Genomic DNA, 18,514 nt, shown 5'->3' on the forward strand with positions numbered 1-18,514 from the left:
AGAAATAATCTCATTAAATATACAAGTATGTTCATTGCAATATGACTTATAAGAATAAAATATTGGGAACAACCAAAAAAACTCATCAATATTTAAACATTTATAACAAACTGGAATACCATAGTCATTAAAAAGAATATTTCTTAGGAAGAAAATGGTCAGATGGGGAGGGGAACAAGGCAGAGGGGAGGGAGAAAGGAGTGAAGGGAATAGTAAAAACAATGAAAAAAGAAGGAAAACACAGGGAAACAAAGCTTTTTTGTAAGTGGGGAGGAGTTGGAGGGAGGGTAGGGGAATGGGGAAAAACAAGTTATGTACAGGTACAAATTCTCTCTGATGAATGTGATCATGTATATCTAAAATGTACCAATAAAATCTGATTTAAAAAATTTCTGAATATAATGATACAGAATGATCATATAAAACACAAGTAGCAAAAAAAAAGAGCAAGGTACACAAGAGTATATATGGTCTGTTTCCACTATTGTAAGAAATTTTTAAAGTGCATTATTTGCTGCCAGATTTAGTGGCACATGCCTGTACTACCAGCAATCTGGGAGGCTGAGACAGGAGAACACAAGTTTGAGTCTAGCCTAGACAACTTAGAGACCCTGTCTCAAAATTTTAAAATAAAGGGGGATGTAGCTCAGTGCCAAGGCCCTTGGTTCAATCCCTAGTAACAAAAAATGCATACATTATTTTCCGACAAACAAAAATACAAAACACTTGTAGGTGGTTACCTTTGGAAGTTAAGACTTTGGGTAGGAGGCATGGGGGCAAAAGTTTTAATTTTACATTTTTCTGTACAATATGATCCTTTTGTCACATGCATATATCTACTTTCCCCTTGTTTTTATAGAACACTTGATTAGGTTATTTTGAGATATTAGGTAAATTTGAATACTGACAGTGTTGTCAAAATACTGTAGGTAAGTGCCTAAGTGCCCGGCTTTACAAGCTAGAATTTCGCTTTGAATTTTCATTAAGCTTTAGATATGTCCTCAATGCCTTAACAGGCATTTTATTAACAGGCGCTTTGAGTCTAATAGGCGCTGCTGCTCCAGGACCCACACTTGGCTGGGTGTGATGGTACACTCCTAAAAATCCCAGCACTCTGGGTGGCCAAGGCAAGAAGGCTGAAAGTTCAAGATCTGTCCTCAAACTTTAAAAAAAAATTTAAAAGTGCTGGGGATGTAGCTCATTGCAAGAGACAAACACCAGGCATGCTGGCACACACACCTATAATCTCAACACTCGGGAAGCTGAGGCAGGAGGATTTTGGTGAGTTTGAGGCCATCCTGTGCTACACTGTGAGAGTCTGTCTCCAAAAAATCAAAAAGACCTAGGTTCAATTTCCAGTCCAGAAAAATAAAGACCAACTCTCATGCCTCGAAGGGCATTTGATGATTTATAAACATAAATATGAAATTAATATTCTATTTGGGCCACAAAAACATAAAATTACAACAAGACTTTACATGTACAGTTAAAGTATCCATTGAATTTAGGAAAACACCAACACACTGGAAAAAATACAGTCATAAAATTAGCTCTTTCATTTTTCTGGGGACAGAGATGCAGAAGAAATGAGATAAAAAGAAAAAAGAAACAAAGAAAACACTACCAAAAACAGGGTGAGACAATCATTTATTTATTAGACAGGGCAAGATCACTTAAAGAGAGGAAACATATCCAAAGAAATGCGTGTAGCTTGGTGTTACAGGCATCGATGTTCACAACAAACAACACTACTCAATACATCATGGAAACAGGCCACATACAACCAAGAAGATGCTGTCATGCCACTCAAAAATAAGTCGCAACGCTTAGGAAACAATTAACTAGTAGGGAGTTACAGAGCGTGTCTCCAATTCACTGGTCTGCATTTTCTGCTGCTGGGCCACTGGCCCATAGTATTTGGCTGGTTCCCTGATTTTTAAGGAGTCTTTCTACACTCTGGAGAATTTTTATTGGTGCACACTTTTCATACTTCTGAATTGTTACTGAAATCAGACTCAATGAGTTCATTATCCCTATATTTTTTAAATTACCCCAGACAGTAATGGACTGTTTCATAGTACTGTAAGTAAAACTTCATACTTAACACATTTAGCACTTCTATGACCCAGTCAAATCACCTTCAGTTATATGGTACATACTTAAAACACACAACGGTCACTGGTGTAAATTTAAGAAATCTGGGGCGTGCACCTGGCCTGAGGTATATAAGCTCCTAGCAAAGTTACACAAACCTGACAACTGCGTCAATGTTTTGCCAAATTATTTGGCATCATTGTTAGCAGTATTTTCCTGACTGGGCAGAAACAGAGAGATTTCAACACCTGTTCTAGAAATTATCCAAAATATTCTAAGCAGTAGTCTATCATGAGTGCTTGGCTATGAGGAAAAACTACTCAGCATAAGATTAACTGAGAAATCTATTAGGTATCTGGCCTTCCCCCCTTAAATCTGCTGATTTACCAACCACTTCCTTTCACTGTAATAAGTTCTCAAGATGAGAGCTTTTCACAGCACACAGAAAACTGTACTCGGGTAGTCAGTCACAAAAGACTAGATATGAATTCACTTACATTAAATGATCAGAATAGGCATAGCTACAGAGAGAGAAGTGCTCAGCCAGGGCTGGGGTGGGTAGTGGAAGAAAAGAAGCGGCGACTGCTACAGGATTCAGAGATCCTTTTGGGGTAATATAATACCCTAAATCTGACTGCAGTCATGGTTGCACAACTTTGTGGATATATTAAAAAATCACTTAACTGTACTCATTAAATAGGTGTATTATAAGCCATGTGAATTATATCTCAGTAACAGTGCTACAAAAACACATTAGGAAAGGAAGACAGCCCCAAAAGAGAAGAAAACAAGAGGCTCTTCCAAAGTCAAGTCGTACCTGAGGAAACAATAGATGAGCCTGATATGAGGCTGGTTTTCACACAGCATTTTGACTTCATTATTACCACTCTAATCCCTGATTTCACATTTTTAACAACTTTCTAAATTATTTTCAGTTACCAACAGCATCTAACTTTGTTCTCATTAGAGAGCAGAGTCAGTGTTCCACAGACTGGGCTGGTAAACGAAAACAATAAAAATCCATACAAAATAATCTTGTCTGTTGGGGCTGTGCATTATCAGGCAGGACAGAAGAGCTGAGACTCATTCCCAATGAAAACAATCCATCAAGTATAAGGGCAGCGTATGGCTCTTGCCCAAAGCATATTTCCTTTCAAATCTGCATACAGTTATTCCCTTTACACCTATACAGTTCAATAAAGGTCATGTTTTTATACCTGCACAATTCAACAAGAGCAATGTTTTCTTTTCTTTTTTTCTGATACCAGGAATTGAACTCAGGACCTTGTACTTGCCAGGCAGATGTGGTGCTACTGAGCTATATCCCTGGATCAACAGCAATGGTTTCTAAAAAAAAAAATAATGTTGCGCTCCCTGCAGGGTATTTTTTTCCTCAAAGAGTTAGCCAAACTTCTCTAAGAGTAAAATTACTGTTTCTGAATAAGTTCAACTTTGAATCTTCATCTTCACTTTCAGCACCGTACTGGGAAGATGGAAAATGGTGAGGCTGTTCAGTCAGGAGCTACACAAAAATTCTTTAAATGACCTTAATTCTCTAAACAAATTGAATATATTAGTTCCAAATATTTAGAACATATTTGGCCCCATTCTTTTACATCTGCCTTTACATTAATGAGAAGTTTCTTTTATTTTTCACTAAGTTACTAGCTTAGTATTTAAATAGACTAACATAGACTTTGAATAAGTTAAAACTGGCTTAATCGCTTTTTCTCACTGACTACTATTCTTCTAGATAGGCAGAATAATAAAATTGTAAATGACTTTTTAGTCATTTTCCAATATTCTTAACATTATGTAATCAGGGAAATTCTTTATCACTAACTGAAGAGAACACAAGGAGCTTTACAGCAAGCTAAGCTTGTTAAATATACTTGCTATGACAGAATTTCTGACACAAAAACTGCTCACTGCACATGACCTCAAAGAAGTGCTCAAACAAGACAGCTGATGTTAGAAAGTTGGGAGTGGGGGTGAGAAGTCATGGATAAATTAAAAACTGGCAAATACCTGTGAAAGCAGAACCACTTGTCAGGGAACAGAAGAAAAAGTGAGAAGTCACCATTTCAGAATTTGATAAGAACTGAAGACCACTTTACTGTCATCCAGGCTGCCAATGCAAGTCACATGGTATCTTCAAAAAAGAGTCCTAAAACCTGTAGTGCAAAAGAAATCTAAGAAAATAAATATTCGCAAAAACCATCACTTTTCATGTGTTCAAAACAGTGACTCTTATAAAAGACACAAATTTGTTTCGAATGAAAAAACTTTCCTTTATGAAAGATCAAAGACGTTTCACAGATAATGTATGCTCCATTAACAATTCTATTAACAGTATACAAACAGAGGCATAGATTTTTTAAATTAAGTTTGAAAGGTCAATATAAATACTGACTGGGGGGACTATTTAACACCCCAAACTCCAACATTCAGCTCTGTGTCCTGTCCTGCCCTGATACTACAATTTGTAAAAATCTTAACGGCGCAGTGAATCGAGCTTTCGTAACTTCAGTGATGTGTTAGAAGACAATGCATCTTGGTTTGAAGAATTTGTTGTATCTGAAGGCCGGAACAGTACACGACCACGATGATTAAATACATAAAAGGACGGATGATTCCTTAAGGTGTCAAATGTCCTTAAAAGGAAAAAAAAAGCATTGATTTTAGATAAATCTTAACAGAGCCTATGTGGAAATATGCAGGCTTCTAATGAATTATGAATTTGCTATATTATATTTTTAAATGAGTCGAAAGTTCATAAAATGAGACTATAAATGAGAATCATATTGTATCTCTTTTTTTACTATACAAGAAAAATTCTGAACCTGGAAAGCGAGTCTAAACTTCTCAAATGTTTGTTATGCAGCACAATGCTAACAAACAGTAAGCTAATGCCACAGTCTTTTAAAACCAGTACACAGACTGTACTTTGATGATTCCCATTAGAATCTCACTATTCAAGTCACATAACTACTTCACAGATCTGTTTTCTAAAAATCTTTCAAGTACAATAAAAAATTCCTTTTGGCTCTCTGTACATCCTGTTGGTCCAAATGTCACATTTTGCTACAGCCTACCTAATGCTGCTCTATTTTACTCCTTTCCTTCCTGGCACCTTGCCTGTGATTCCTGGTGGACTATTTGTAAGAACAATAGTGATAGCAGGCTAGCCTTTCTTCTTTCCCAGTGAGAGTGATACATTCTGAAATAAGTTAACAAATACTTGGTAGATGGCTTTAGTGTTCCACTTTTATATATTACTTTCCCAGATAGAATGGGAGAACTCCTTTTATAAAATTTCAAACCCCAAAATCAGCTCCCCTAAACATGCAAGCACACTGTCATACAAAGCAAAAGGTGCAATGGGTGATTAAAGTAAGTGAAGGTCGGGATGAGCTTTCTCTATCACACAAATGTTTACTGGTTCTGACCACGCCTAAGAAAATACACAGGACTTGACAAAATTTATACCAAAAATCAGTTTCACGTAAGAGAGAAAACAGAAACTGCCTTATTCTTCCATAGACGAAGTTGGTATGAAAGGATGAAAGAGAAAGGGAAGAAAAAGAGGGAGGATGGAGGGAAAGTGGAAGGAGGGAGCGAGCTTGGTCACAATTTCGGAGGAATTAGCCTCATCTATTTTCATCTATCCAACCAAACAATTATTTTAAGCAACTAGTAAATACCACAAACTACTACCTTATTCTATTATCAATAATCAGACATTCAATTTGTATTTTTCCTATCATATCAAACACTGCCTCAATATTTTACCTCATTACTCATATAAACTGAATGATCAAAATGTAAAAACAAACCAAATTTATGTACCAGAATATATATACTGTAGATTACAGAAATAAAACAAATCCCTATGAAATTAAATGCCTCTGAAAAAGGAAAGACTTACTTATTCTTCAGTTCTGAAGTGGCATCCATGTCTTTAAACTCCCCTGCAATATGGACTATACCATAACAGGTAACTGCAAAGGCCAGAAGTGTCTGAAGAACTATCTGTGAGGGTACACACTGAGATTACTAAATAGCACACAGATATCATATAAGACATTCACAATCGCACCCCTTCGATGTGGCTTCTAAGGGGCAGTCCGCTCAGTGCTGCTCTTCAATGGGTCAATTCTCACTTGAAATGATTTGTACTCAGACACAGTAATATCTTCTGTAAATTCTGTGACTTGGCTACAAAAATACTTCCACTGCTTCAAAAAATGAATATAACAACATATTCAAATAAATAGAATCACTGAATGGTACTGAACCACTTAATTATCAAATATTACTTGCTTCCAACAGCAACTAAGAAATTTTAAATTATTGTTCAATATCATGGAATACAAGATGCACAAAGGTATTATATAAAGAGAAGTAACAAAAAGATACCACCTATTTAGGAAATAGACTGTTCTCAGTACTTTTCAAGTCCCAATATGTCTCTCTCTGATTATTTGCTTTACTTTCCCTCTCAAAGTTAACTAATTTTCTTGATGGGCATGGTAACGCACACCTGTAATCTCAGCACTCTGGGAAGCTAAGGCAGGAACATTGCACATTTGAGCCCAATCTGGGCAACTTAGCAAGATCCTATCTCCAAATACAAACTGGGGAAGTAGTTCAGTGTGGGGTCCTGGGTTCAATCCCCAGTATTGGAAAAAAACATCAATTCTGATTGATATTAATCAGTTCCTTTCTTTCCTGATAATTTTTACAAGAAAGAATGTATCTCTGAAACAAACTTTATTTTTGCTTATTTTGAACTTCATCTAAATGGACTCGAGTATACTTTTAGTGTCTAGCTGTTCTCCTTCCACATTATATTTTTTTAAGATTAATGCCTGCGGTAGTATGCAGTTGGAGTCCATTCATTTTTGTAGCATTTCATACAGTTTATCAATTCCAGTGTTGTGACAGGCACTCAGATTATTTTCTATTATTTTTACAATGGCTACATGAACATTCTTGCAAGTCTCTTGATGCCCAGGCACAGAAACACAGGATTCAGTATGCATGTTCACTGGTTAATACTCAACTACTTTTCAAAGAGGTTGTACAAACAATGTCAAATGTTTGTAATTAACCAACAGAGAATTATAAACATATTTCCTTGATTGTGATTTTCTGAATTTTTAAAGTTTTCCAGTTTTAATCAGAAGAAAAGTATTTCACATAAACATAAACAAGGGTGTGTACCCACAATAAGGCAAAGGTGACAGACTGAGATTATATCTCATATCCTCAATGGTATAAAACTAAAGTAAAAATTAGCCACAAGCTATTATTCTAAATTAAAACCTAATATTAATGTTAAAACCTAATATTATAGTATCGGTTTGCACTCCAACCTTCTGTGTACCAAGGAGACTTTTTTCCACGTAAAGTAACGTTAACAAGAATGTGGTAAATCTATGAGTTGTTCAAGATAAATTATGTAATAAAAAACTATCTGTAGAACTATACATATATTCACATGCATATAACTTTTTAAAGAAAAATTAAATGTTTTGATTAGGTAAAGCTACATATACATAAAGGATAATGTTTATGAATTAGGGATATACTTTAAACTATTAGGATCAGAAATGAAATTACCAAGGAATGGGATCAGTTTTTTGTTGCTTTAATTTTGTGTGGTAAGTTTTAATTTTTACATTTATCGTTTGAATCTATTACAAAGAATTTTGTAGTCGGGTGTGGTGACACAAATCTATAATCCTAGTACCTGGGAGGCTGAGGCAGGATCATGGCAATTTTGAGACCAGCCTAGGCTACAAAGTGAGCTCAAGGCCAGCCTGAACTGCATAAGCAAGACTCTGTCTCAACAACAAAAAAACCAAACAAACAAAAAACCCCAAAGCTTCCTACTTTTGTAAATACCAATCCAATAAAGATAAAAATTGTAAGTGAAGTTGGAATATAATTTTACTTTAATAAAAATTTGTTTCTCTTTAGTTTTCTCACCTCTGTGTGTCCAAATTAATATATTAGCTTAGCTTCTTTTTAAATTTTAGGAACTCTTCTAAAAAAATAAAGCCAAATAATCAACTTTTTTTTTTAGCTCAGTGGTACAATGCCTGCTTGGCAAGTGCAAGGTTGTGAGTTCGATCCCTGGTACCAAAAAAAAGGGCCATTTCATATTGTGGACCAAGCAATTTCTAAAAAGACTATTTTAATTACCGTTCTAGAAACCAAACAGAGAAATCTTTTAAGGTTTCCAAATCTTTGGATTTTACAGAATGATGAAAAGTAGGGACAGGTATTATTCTATGTTTGCAAAATGTTAAGAGAATAAAAACCAATAAAAACTCATCAGAAGCAAAGTGGCTAATTTTAAAAATACATTTTAATGGAATATAAAAGATCAACTTACATCTATTGGCAGCGATTCATCTTCTTTTTCTGTTAATCGCATATAAGAACGATCTATAAACCAGAAGCATACCATTAAGGAAACTGCAGCCTATTTTTCTTTCTTAAAATGCAAGCAAATCAATATAGCAAAGTGGCTGAGTTAGATGCTACCCAAAGTACTGCTAATCCCAGATTCCTCAAAACCTCTATCTTCCACAGTGCTAGTCTTAACAAACTACAAGTATTTTATTCTCATCATGACCTGCTTTGCCACCTTATAAAGTGAGGGAAGAGTGATAAACTGGTAGTTACAAGGCAGCAATAACTAAGCAGTTTTTCTCTCATTACCTCAATAAAACTAGAAACTAAAACTTTTCCCAAGTGGTCAAAGAAATCAAAATTATTTAAAAATAAGTCCACAGTAACCCCTAATTCTGAACAGTGCAGCCGCCACAAAGTGAAATGAAGGCAGTACCACACAGAAATGCTTCTCTTGAAAACATACTGTGGTAAGAATAAGAATTCCAAGACATCAATTTCTTCTCTACTATTACTTAATTATAATTCTGTTGCAGCCTTACCCTGAGAAGGCATGAAGGGATAAAGGAAAAGATCAGGATTTAAAAGCTGGTAAAACCTGGACCATAGGATCAGCTCTTCAACTTATTGCAATTCATTATAACACACTCAAGATATCATCAGTAATTGTAATATATACTTCAATTTTGGTATTAAAATGCAGGAGATAGGAATGTGCCCTAGCACCCAACAAATGCAGTATTTGGGGTGGTGGCAATGGAAATCGAACTCAGGACCTTGTGTTTGCCAGGCAGGCACTGTGCCACTAAGCTATATCCCTGGTCTCAAATGCAGTACTTTTTCATTGCCTGAATTTTCCTAGCAGCAAAATGGAGATAATGTGAGGACTAAATGAGGTTCAGAGTTGGAGATGTATTTGCTTGGCATACACAAGGCCCTGGGGGTTTGATCCTCAGTGCAGAAAACCAACAAACTCACATGGTTCAGTGCAGGATTAGTGTACTGTCAAAAGAAAGGTCTTTATGGCAAAGATGATGCCAAAATGCCACAGTGAATCTGCTACCACAGTGGCATGACACAAGTCTCCAAGATAAGTGTTACTCCGTTGCCAATATGAGAATTACAAAGAGTCCTTGTAGTGAAAAATTCACAAGGCATGCTCATCACTTGGAACATAAAATTCTAAAATCTTAAGTATAGATAAACCTAGGAAATCATTTATATAATGTACTTTAGATGTAAAATAATAAATTCCTCTGAGTGCATGTATATTGACTCATAAGAGACTGCATTTAGAGACATATTCTTAAATTTTAATTTACAGAGATTATAAGGAAAGGTAGAAAATAAAAATCAAGCCAATACCAAAAATAAGATGTGGACTAACCTCCTACTGTCCATTCCATCTCCAGCCACCTTTCTTGTTTTCATGAAGCCTAACCTGACTAATGCTACCTTTAGGCAGGCATCTCTTCATCTGTAACATGAAGCGGTTGGAGTTTGGTGATCTCTAAGGGCCTGCTAGCTCTATAGTCATGTAATTTTATTACTGAAGCTTATTGCAGAAAATAACACAGTTCTCCAGTGTATCTTGTCTCTTCCAGGACGGGGTATCTCAAATTAATGTGTGTAAAATCACCTGGGGATCTTTTGAATCGCAAATACTGATTCAGTAGGTCAGAGGTGGGGCCTGAGTACCTACCTAACAAGCTCCCAAATTACATCCATGATGCTGAGCTGTGGACACACATTGAGCAGCAAGGCTCTAGGGTACTTTCCTAAACACTAACTTCCTTCCCCAAAAAATTACTACACATTTATATACCGAGTTTGTTTTTTTTTTTTTTTTTTTTTTTTTTTGCTCAGGCTGACCTTGGACTTGCAGAGATCCTCCAGCCTCAGCCTCCCAGGGCTCAGATGACAGGCGTGCACCACCACACCAGGCACTTACATACCTTTAATACGTGGCTATCACTTTACTGTGATTATTTCTAATCCATTTGTTTTCTTACTGGCCTATGAACTCCCTTAGTGAATCACTGTACTCGTAGCACCTACCCACAGTGCAACTTCAGTCAATTACAGGAGACTGGACTTTTATAATACAGTGTAGTACATATCTTTTGCCCAAGGTCACATGGATTCTACGCTTAAGTAAGTTCTTAAAAAGCACGCATTCAGATTCGCTGTCTAGTGCTCTTTTCTCATACACCATCACTGTGCCTCCTTGAGGCAATGGGTCCCTTGACACCTCAGTCACTGCCTGGATAGCCCAGGAGTACCCAAAATACTGTCCACCTAGTTGTCATGAGGCCGTGAGCGAAGTCCTCGATTTCACGCTTTGCCTGACCTGCTCTATGCTGGATTTAATATCCCTTATCCTGGATTCCTGGACAGACTGCGCTTTGAACACTTTCCCAGACACCCCTTCCTACCTTCTAGCAATCTCAAGTCCTCCACACCCCTCAAACTGCAAACCCTGAACCGCTATTCGGAGCCACTCGAAGCTGCGAGGTCTCAAGCGACCATTCCTCTAGACCCTCAGTCCGACAGTGCCTAGCGCTGTGCCCACACACAGCCCCAGGTCCCACAGAGAGGTCCCCGTCCCTCGGGCACTTACGCTGCGCAGCGGAAAAGGCGGCGTGTGCTAGGGCGAAGAGGCCGATGCCTACTAGCCCCTTCCATAGCGATGGCGCCATGATTCGGAAGGAGTAAAAGGCCAACAAAAGAGGCGAACAGTGGCGGAATCGTTCCTTCTTCCAACGGTTGGTGTCCGCGCGGCGCACAATGATGACGTCACTCGACCCCGGCGCAAAGCACCTTAGCGTTGCAAAACCCAGAGAGCACAGAGAAAGCGGAAACAGGAATGCCGGGAAGAAGGGGAAAGCTATACCGAGAAAGGTCCGCGAAGGCCTCTGAGGCTGCTCTGCACAACCTCTCTGTGAAAGGCGGAACTGTGCCTAGTGACTAAAAGGGAGCGGAAGCAGGACCAATGAGGAAATGAAGAAGGAGGGTGTCAGCCAATGAGCACAGGCCTCGGTGAAGGGGTGGAGCTTCGGAGTGGCCGGCCGAGTCTGGGTTGGGGGATAGCAGGAGGTGGTGGTAAAATGCGCTGGTTACTCGCTTTCCACCTCTGACGGTCTTTTTTTATTGGTTACTTGGTTGTGTTTCGTTTTCCTTCGTGTTCTGCCAGTTGTTTTCTTTAGGTCTTTCCTGTGCTTCTGCTCTCTGCGTTTCGGCACTGCGAAAGGAAGGCAAGGGTGTCAACCAGTAGAGGCTGGTGGAGTCTCTAGGACGACAGCCCGGGCTTTGACATTCTTTGGGCACATGGGGGCCAATCAGTAAATGTCAGTTCCTTTCCCCTTACCGTCGAAAAGCCTCGGAGCAAGATGGGCGCGAAAACGAAGTATACGCGGCAGGATAGTTTAATTTTGAAGATTATTCGGGGCAGTTTAATCTTGAAGAGAAGCAGTGAACATTAAGAGAAAAAAAAGAAACAAAACAAAACAAATGCTGACATCGTTGTCCCAGCGCGCTCCCTCCAGGATAGAAATGTACTTCTTGATCTTTATCGCCAAAAATGTAGACATTCAATAGTGGGATACTCCATTTGACCTCTTTCACTCTGCTCTCAAAGTCGGCGAGTTCACCTATTAACTTACGGATATTACATGATTCCAGATCCACACCTCATCTGTATCTGCATTATCTCTGCTCAGCTCCTGATCTGTATTTCTGATCAGTCCTCAGATGTATTCCCGTGTGTGTGTGTGTGTGTGTGTGTGTGTGTGTGTGTATGCGCGCGCGTGCGCGCGTGTATGTGGTCCTGTGGCACATATTTTCTTTTAAAGGGCAGAATATATTTATTGGGGAAAGAAAGCTTCTGTCTGAGAGAGAGACAGAAGGGCCTCCGAGCGCGTTGCCTAAGACCCTTGCTTTTTAAAGGGGTTTTTATAGAGCAAAACAAGGAGGAGAGGTGAGTCCAAGGTAGGGAAAAATGGGAAATCACAAAGTGGACATGAAGTGGGATAGCACAGAAATTTATATTTTTTTTTTTTTAAATTCTGGCAACAACTTTTCCAGTACACCCCTGGTTCAGTGGCTCAGCGCTGTAAACTGCACATCAAAAGGTAACTGTTGGGGCTGGGGATTTAGCTCAGCAGCATAAGCGCCTGTCTTGCAAGCAGGAAGTTTAGAGTTCCGATCCCTGGTACCGATTAAAAAAAAAAAAGTAACTGTAAAGTGTGATTACCATTCACCCTATGGGAATTATACGTTTTTAGTTGCATTAGTTTGCTCACCTTTTCTTGCACAAAAATGCCTATCTTTACTACTCCTTTGAAATTTGTAACATTTATGATCCCCTTAACTTGCTCTATTTTTGTATCACCTTCTAAATTGCTATATAATTTATTATGTTTATTGTGTTATTTTTTACTGTTTATCTTCTCCTGCTGAAATGTAAGTTTCAAGAGGACCAATTTCTCTGTCCCTAGAATGTTATCACTTTGCAGGCATTCAAAATGTTTGCTGAATGAAGAATGAACAAACTATGGAAAAGAAGTGGGAGGGATGTATCTGTGAGAGGATCTCTCCAGGGACTTCCTCTATTATTTTGAGTTGAGTTAAAAAAAAAAAGTCCCAGTAGACTTCTGATGTATTGTTCCCGAGTGTCTTTAGACTTGAAAAAAAATACTAGAAAAAAGGAAGACATCCAAGATTCAGCATACTGTATCCACTTTACCTAAATAATTTTTGCCCTGGATTCCAAACTTAAGATATGATCATTATTTTTTCTCTGATCCCTTTCCAATTTCTTCAGTCATAAACCAAATTTTTACATAATACTTAATTGATGCCATGTGCTATAATGTATTCCTTAGAAATGTGGTCTTATTTAAAAGCCTCATAATCAGGAATAACCAACATGTAGTCATTGTGTAGTTCACAGGAATGCTTCCTTCTGTACCCTTGTGTATGAATAGAAAATATATTTTTAACTACTTTGGATTGGATAATGTTCAATTGAAAGTAGACTTTCAGGTGCTCTGTTAAATTACCTGTTCTAATATCAATTGAGCTGAAGCAGAAAATGATTTAAGAGTTTTCTTAATGGATTGTGATCCAGTTCCTTTCTTTTAAAAATATGGAGTTACAGAAAAGTAGGCCAGTAAAGAATCTGGCATTTATTTGTATAAACCACCAATGCATTATCCTAGTCTTCAAGTAACTTATGTCTGGGCCTTGAGTTTTTTTTTTCTCTGTTGCCCTCTAAAAATGAATTCCCACTTTCATTTACCTCTTACTCAGTTATGTTTATGGAGCAGGATTTTAATTGTCTGATCTTTAGATTCTAACTTAAAGAGGAGCCAAGGATTTTATAATGAGAGTTATGAAAGACTGAATCACTCAGTTAAGTACCTTGAGTCCAGTCATGCATGGTTCTGAAATTTGGAATTAATCCCTGAGGTATAATGTACAGTTCATGGCAGCATTCTTTTTCATGATCTCTCAGCACAAAAGTGAAACCTTGTGAGAAAAAGTATTTAAGTGAGGCCACTCATGTTGGTGCATATCTGTAATCCTAGCATTCCAGAGACTGAGGCAGGAAGATTGAAGTGAGTTTGGGGCCAGCCTGGGCTATATAGTGAGTTCAAAGCCTATCTGAACAACATTGGGAGACTGTCCCACCTCCCAAATATATAAAGATATATATTCCTAAGTGATCCCAAAAATCCTTTAGTTTTCCAAAGAAGCTTCCATTCTTTATATTATTTGAGGGTAAAAAATATGGATATTATTGAGGGTGGGGATCATGATTTCTAAAGCATTTCCTACAGAGAGGTTATTTGTGAAGACATAATGGTTTTCCAGAAGAGCTGTTGAATAGAAAGCACAGCTGACCCAAAACTACTTTTGAGTTCATTTACTTTGTTCTATGCCACCCAATTAGATGAATATCTTCATGTACTACTCATTCATGTCTCTGTTTCTCTTGCAGTTTCTACATCTGCCACACTCTGTCATTTACTACCTAGTTCAGAAATTCACTTTCCCTAGGGATATGATCCTATTATAGGTGTTTATAGGAGGTATAAATTATTGTAGGTATTAAAAATTTCTTCAAGCTATTTATATTTAGTCCATCCTTTCTGGGTTACAAATTCTGGAAGTCAACCACGTCCTGGGAAAACTAGTATTTTCAATGTTGAAATCTCATCCTCTTTATTTATTTTTTCTTTGTGAAAGTGATATTGTGCACATAAAAAATTCAGTCATAAAAAATGTATTCCTCTTAAACTTTTAAAGTGATGTCATGAGTTTTGAATCTTAGTAAGTCTATGGTTACATGATTCATATTGTTTAAATTTTGTTTGTTTGCTGGATGGTTTATGTCACAGTGGTTAAAATCATTTGCTCTGGAGTCAAATAGGGTTTGAAGGTTGGTATTTCTTTTTCTACCTCTGAGGATCTAGAGAAGTTATTTAACTTCACAGTGCCTCAGTTTCCCCATCTGTAAATTGAGGATATTAATACCACTTGTTTCAGAAGGTTGTTGTAAGAATTGAGAGAGACAAATATAAAATGTTTAGAATAGTGTGATACATAGTTAGTACTCAGTGAAGACTCAATAAATGGTTGTTATTGAATTTTTTTCTTTTTGCAAACTGAAGAGATTCCTTATACCTTTACTCTTTCCTAAAACATCAGTTGCTTGTTACTTTGATTCATTTCTCTTCTCTGGACTGGTTCAGATCTAATATCTCTTAGGTTGCATTATCACATCTACATAAAATATCCTATTGCTTGAAGTTATCATGATCATTCATTTTAAAGAGCATTTCTAATGACACTGAATATTTTATCTGCTTTTTTAGCCTATTGGATCAGTCTATTGAGGAAATAAACTCTTGAAAATTTCAACATTCTTACTGGCTTCTAACTTGTACCTGTGACCTAATCTTGGTCCTCTTTGAATATAGACATTCCCTTTACTCTTACCTGAATACTGATTCTCTTTCAGTTTATACTTGAATTGAATGTATGTACTCCAGGGGAATTTAATACCATCTGCAAACATGATATGTTCCTTGGCGCACTGTGAAAATTATTAAGGCTAAGATATGTTTCATTGGCCAATCATTTCTGCTCAAATGTGCCAGTAAAGAACTAAATGATAAGTATTGTGCCCTCAAAGTCCTTGTGAGATGTTTGGAATAACAACCTCCTGAGTCCAACACAATAATATATCAGAAGGTCTAGAAGAGAGACATTTACAGAGGACTCTAGAAGCCCTTAGGAAGAGGAGTCCCTAATTCAGCTTGAGGGCATTCTTGAAAGTCTGTTCACCTTTGATCTGAGTTTTGTCAGACAAATAGAAGTTAGTATGGCAAGAAAGGAGCTGAAGGCCTATTCAAACAGAAGGAACATGTGGGAATCCATATGGGTGGTCTAAAACCATGTGAAGCATTCAGGGAGCTACAATGAATTTAGAATGGCTGAAGTAAAATATGTTGGGGATAGAAAGAGATCAAGAGGCAGTCTGGAGCCAGGGATGGGGAACATTTGTGCCCCGCTAAGGCGGTAACACTGAAGGTAGTCAGAGCTCCCCCAGGATGTGGAGCAGTGATGTGACAGATTTGTGTTGCAGAAAGCACGTCCTCGTCAAAGGGCAGAGGAATGGCTGACATAAAGTAATGCAGAGGTCTGCACACTTTTCCAGAAAGGTCATATAGTAAATATTTCAGGCTTTGCCAGAAACCACTCCATTCTACTCTTATAGGAGAAAAACAGCCCAAATTAATAAATAAACAAATGAACAAGACTGTGTCCAATAAACCATTGCTGATGGACACTGAAATTTCAGTTTCACATGATTTTTTTTGTGCCACAAAATATTTTTTGTCAGCCCTCAATGGTGTAAAAACTGTTCCTCGCTTTAGACCATACAAAAGCAGGTGGCGGGCTGCACTTGCTTCTTGGGCTGTGATCTGATCTTTGAGTGCAGAGAAGGTAGACAACTTTTTAAAGAAGCTTACTTCTCAAGGAGAGGGTAAATAATTGCAGTAATAACAGGGAAGGGCTGTTAACAGCACTATTCTGACACTAGGGAGAGCAGAAACAGGGGAAGAAGCTGGTAGAGGGATGATAGTTGAAGTAAATCCTGGCAGAGGGAGAAAAGAAGTGATTGGATGCAGAGCACAAGGTGAAGAACATGCTTTTGAATGGAGGAGAAATACATCTTCCACTGAAGCTGGTGGTAAGTTGGGACAGATGGGCACTGATGGGATATTTAAGTAGATGGAAGAGTATGATTTTCCCAGAATGCTTTACGATTTCCACTGAAAAAGAAGCAAAGCTAGAATTCCAGGTAAATTTTCTGTCAGAGCTCGGAAGTCACTCAAGATGATGACATAGCTGTGAGGGGGCCAGAGAGAAGGAGGAAGACTGAACCAGATGTCCAACTATTTCGTGAATGTGTGGGAGTGACCAGGAAGTCATGAGAAGTTGAAAAACAAGAAGATGACAGCGTTTCCACAAAGATGGAGGGGTAATGAGTTCGGGAAAACCATGGGGAGGAAGCAAAGTGTCAGGTCCTCCTTCAGACCACACAATACAAGGGGTGTTTTGAGCCTGTATGCTGGAGGGTGGGTTTGTGACAAAATGAATGAACTGCTTTCGCTTGAAACAGCCTCAGAGCATGTGATGTCCTGGCAGAAGTGTGGGTATTTTAAAGGGAGGGTTTGGGGGGACCACTGAGGCAGCAGCTGAGAAGCAGTTTGTTCACAAGAGGATATTCCAGAGAGTTCAGTGACCAGACTGGCCATGGGGCAGGCAGTGAGAGAAGAAAATGGGGGTGAGAGCAAGACTTATCTCAAGAAGTGTTGGGCTGAGAAAGAAGATATAAAAGAGGAGGAGTCTAAGATTGGAAGACATTGCTAACTGTAGTCAGAGAAGTGAATCTCTGAGTTTGTTTCCTCCAAGTTCCAAACACTTAAAGAAAGTAGCTTTGGGTTGAGTTCTTAGACCTGAGAAGCATGTTAGGCTCTTTCACTATATCTTCCAAGGCACCAAAATATGTCTGTGGAGAGGGTAATGAGAAGCCTAGGAAGGCATCTCACCTGAGTTTCTTTTCTTTTCTAAGCCCATCCCTATGTGAACAGGACAGCGTGGTTAAACTGGAATCAGGATACAAGGACAGGCAGCTGTGAGGTTTCCTAGGAGGACACACAGTCTCAAGTACTAACAGGGGAGAATGGGCACACAGTCTCTGTCTCTGGTCTGGAACAGTTCCTGACCTGACAGGGACAGAATTTGCAACAGGACACTATTCAGAGTCTTTTTCTGTTTTGTCTTGTTTTAAAAAACATCTTTGGCTTAAAGAGCTGATTAGCAGGAGTCAGCTCACCACACTACCTGAGTGTTGTTTTGACAAGGAAGGTTATATGGTCCCCTTTGAGAACCATGAGTTCTAGACAGAATGATAGGAATTTGATTAGTAATGTCCGTGGATGGGGTCTGAGGAGGTCCTCCTAAAGAGGAAATACAGAACTCAGCTCAGCCTGCCAAGTAGCTTCTTGACTCTTTTCACAGAAAAAGAACTTCAGGACATGTCAGTGAGAGGCTTAGAAAGGTTTTATTAGGCAGAATTAAAGAAGTACACACTCAGAAGAGTGTGGGCCCTTCAAAGAAAGCTGTACTGTAGTCTAGGATTGGGAATCTCTGTGTGTGTATGTGTGCTCCTCAAGGTATCCTTAAAAAAGGGTGACTAAGATGTTTTGTCTAAAAAACACTCTTTGAATCAGTTTCATCTTAAGGTCAGATTCTTACCTTTTACCTTATCAACTAAGCTTATACTATCTTTCAGGAATTTGGGTGTGATGGCCCTAGAAAAAAAAGCAAGCTTGTGGAATACAGATATGAATAACCTTGGATAATTTTGCAGACAGAAGTTGCAGTTTTCTTAGATGTACAATTTTAAAATTATGATTTTTGT

At 38.2% G+C, this 18,514-nt stretch overlaps 1 protein-coding gene across 1 annotated transcript; it reads right to left on the bottom strand.

Moving 5' to 3' along the window:
- Positions 1-1,630: 1,630 nt before the first annotated feature.
- On the bottom strand, positions 1,631-11,476 carry Mmgt1 (membrane magnesium transporter 1). Its single transcript, XM_003464716.5, has 4 exons — positions 11,138-11,476; positions 8,498-8,550; positions 6,023-6,126; positions 1,631-4,748 (listed from the first exon to the last, which is right to left on the bottom strand). The coding sequence occupies exons 1-4, from the start codon at positions 11,214-11,216 to the stop codon at positions 4,589-4,591; spliced, it is 396 nt and encodes a 131-aa protein (XP_003464764.1). The 5' UTR covers positions 11,217-11,476; the 3' UTR covers positions 1,631-4,588.
- Positions 11,477-18,514: the final 7,038 nt, after the last annotated feature.

This window comes from Cavia porcellus, unplaced genomic scaffold (assembly GCF_034190915.1).
Source record: "Cavia porcellus strain 051 isolate PalLab524CR breed Dunkin Hartley unplaced genomic scaffold, mCavPor4.1 scaffold_3, whole genome shotgun sequence".
Classification (NCBI taxonomy): domain Eukaryota; kingdom Metazoa; phylum Chordata; class Mammalia; order Rodentia; family Caviidae; genus Cavia; species Cavia porcellus.

What these genes read in the sequence shown, in the direction of transcription:
- Mmgt1 (XM_003464716.5), bottom strand. Translation starts at nt 11,216, where the DNA reads ATGGCGCCATCGCTATGGAAGGGGCTAGTAGGCATCGGCCTCTTCGCC. An exon ending in CGCCTTTTCCGCTGCGCAGC is followed by an intron (nt 8,551 to 11,137) that starts GTAAGTGCCCGA and finishes TCTGGTTTATAG; the next exon opens with ATCGTTCTTATATGCGATTA. An exon ending in ACTTCAGAACTGAAGAATAA is followed by an intron (nt 4,749 to 6,022) that starts GTAAGTCTTTCC and finishes TTTCCTTTTAAG; the next exon opens with GACATTTGACACCTTAAGGA.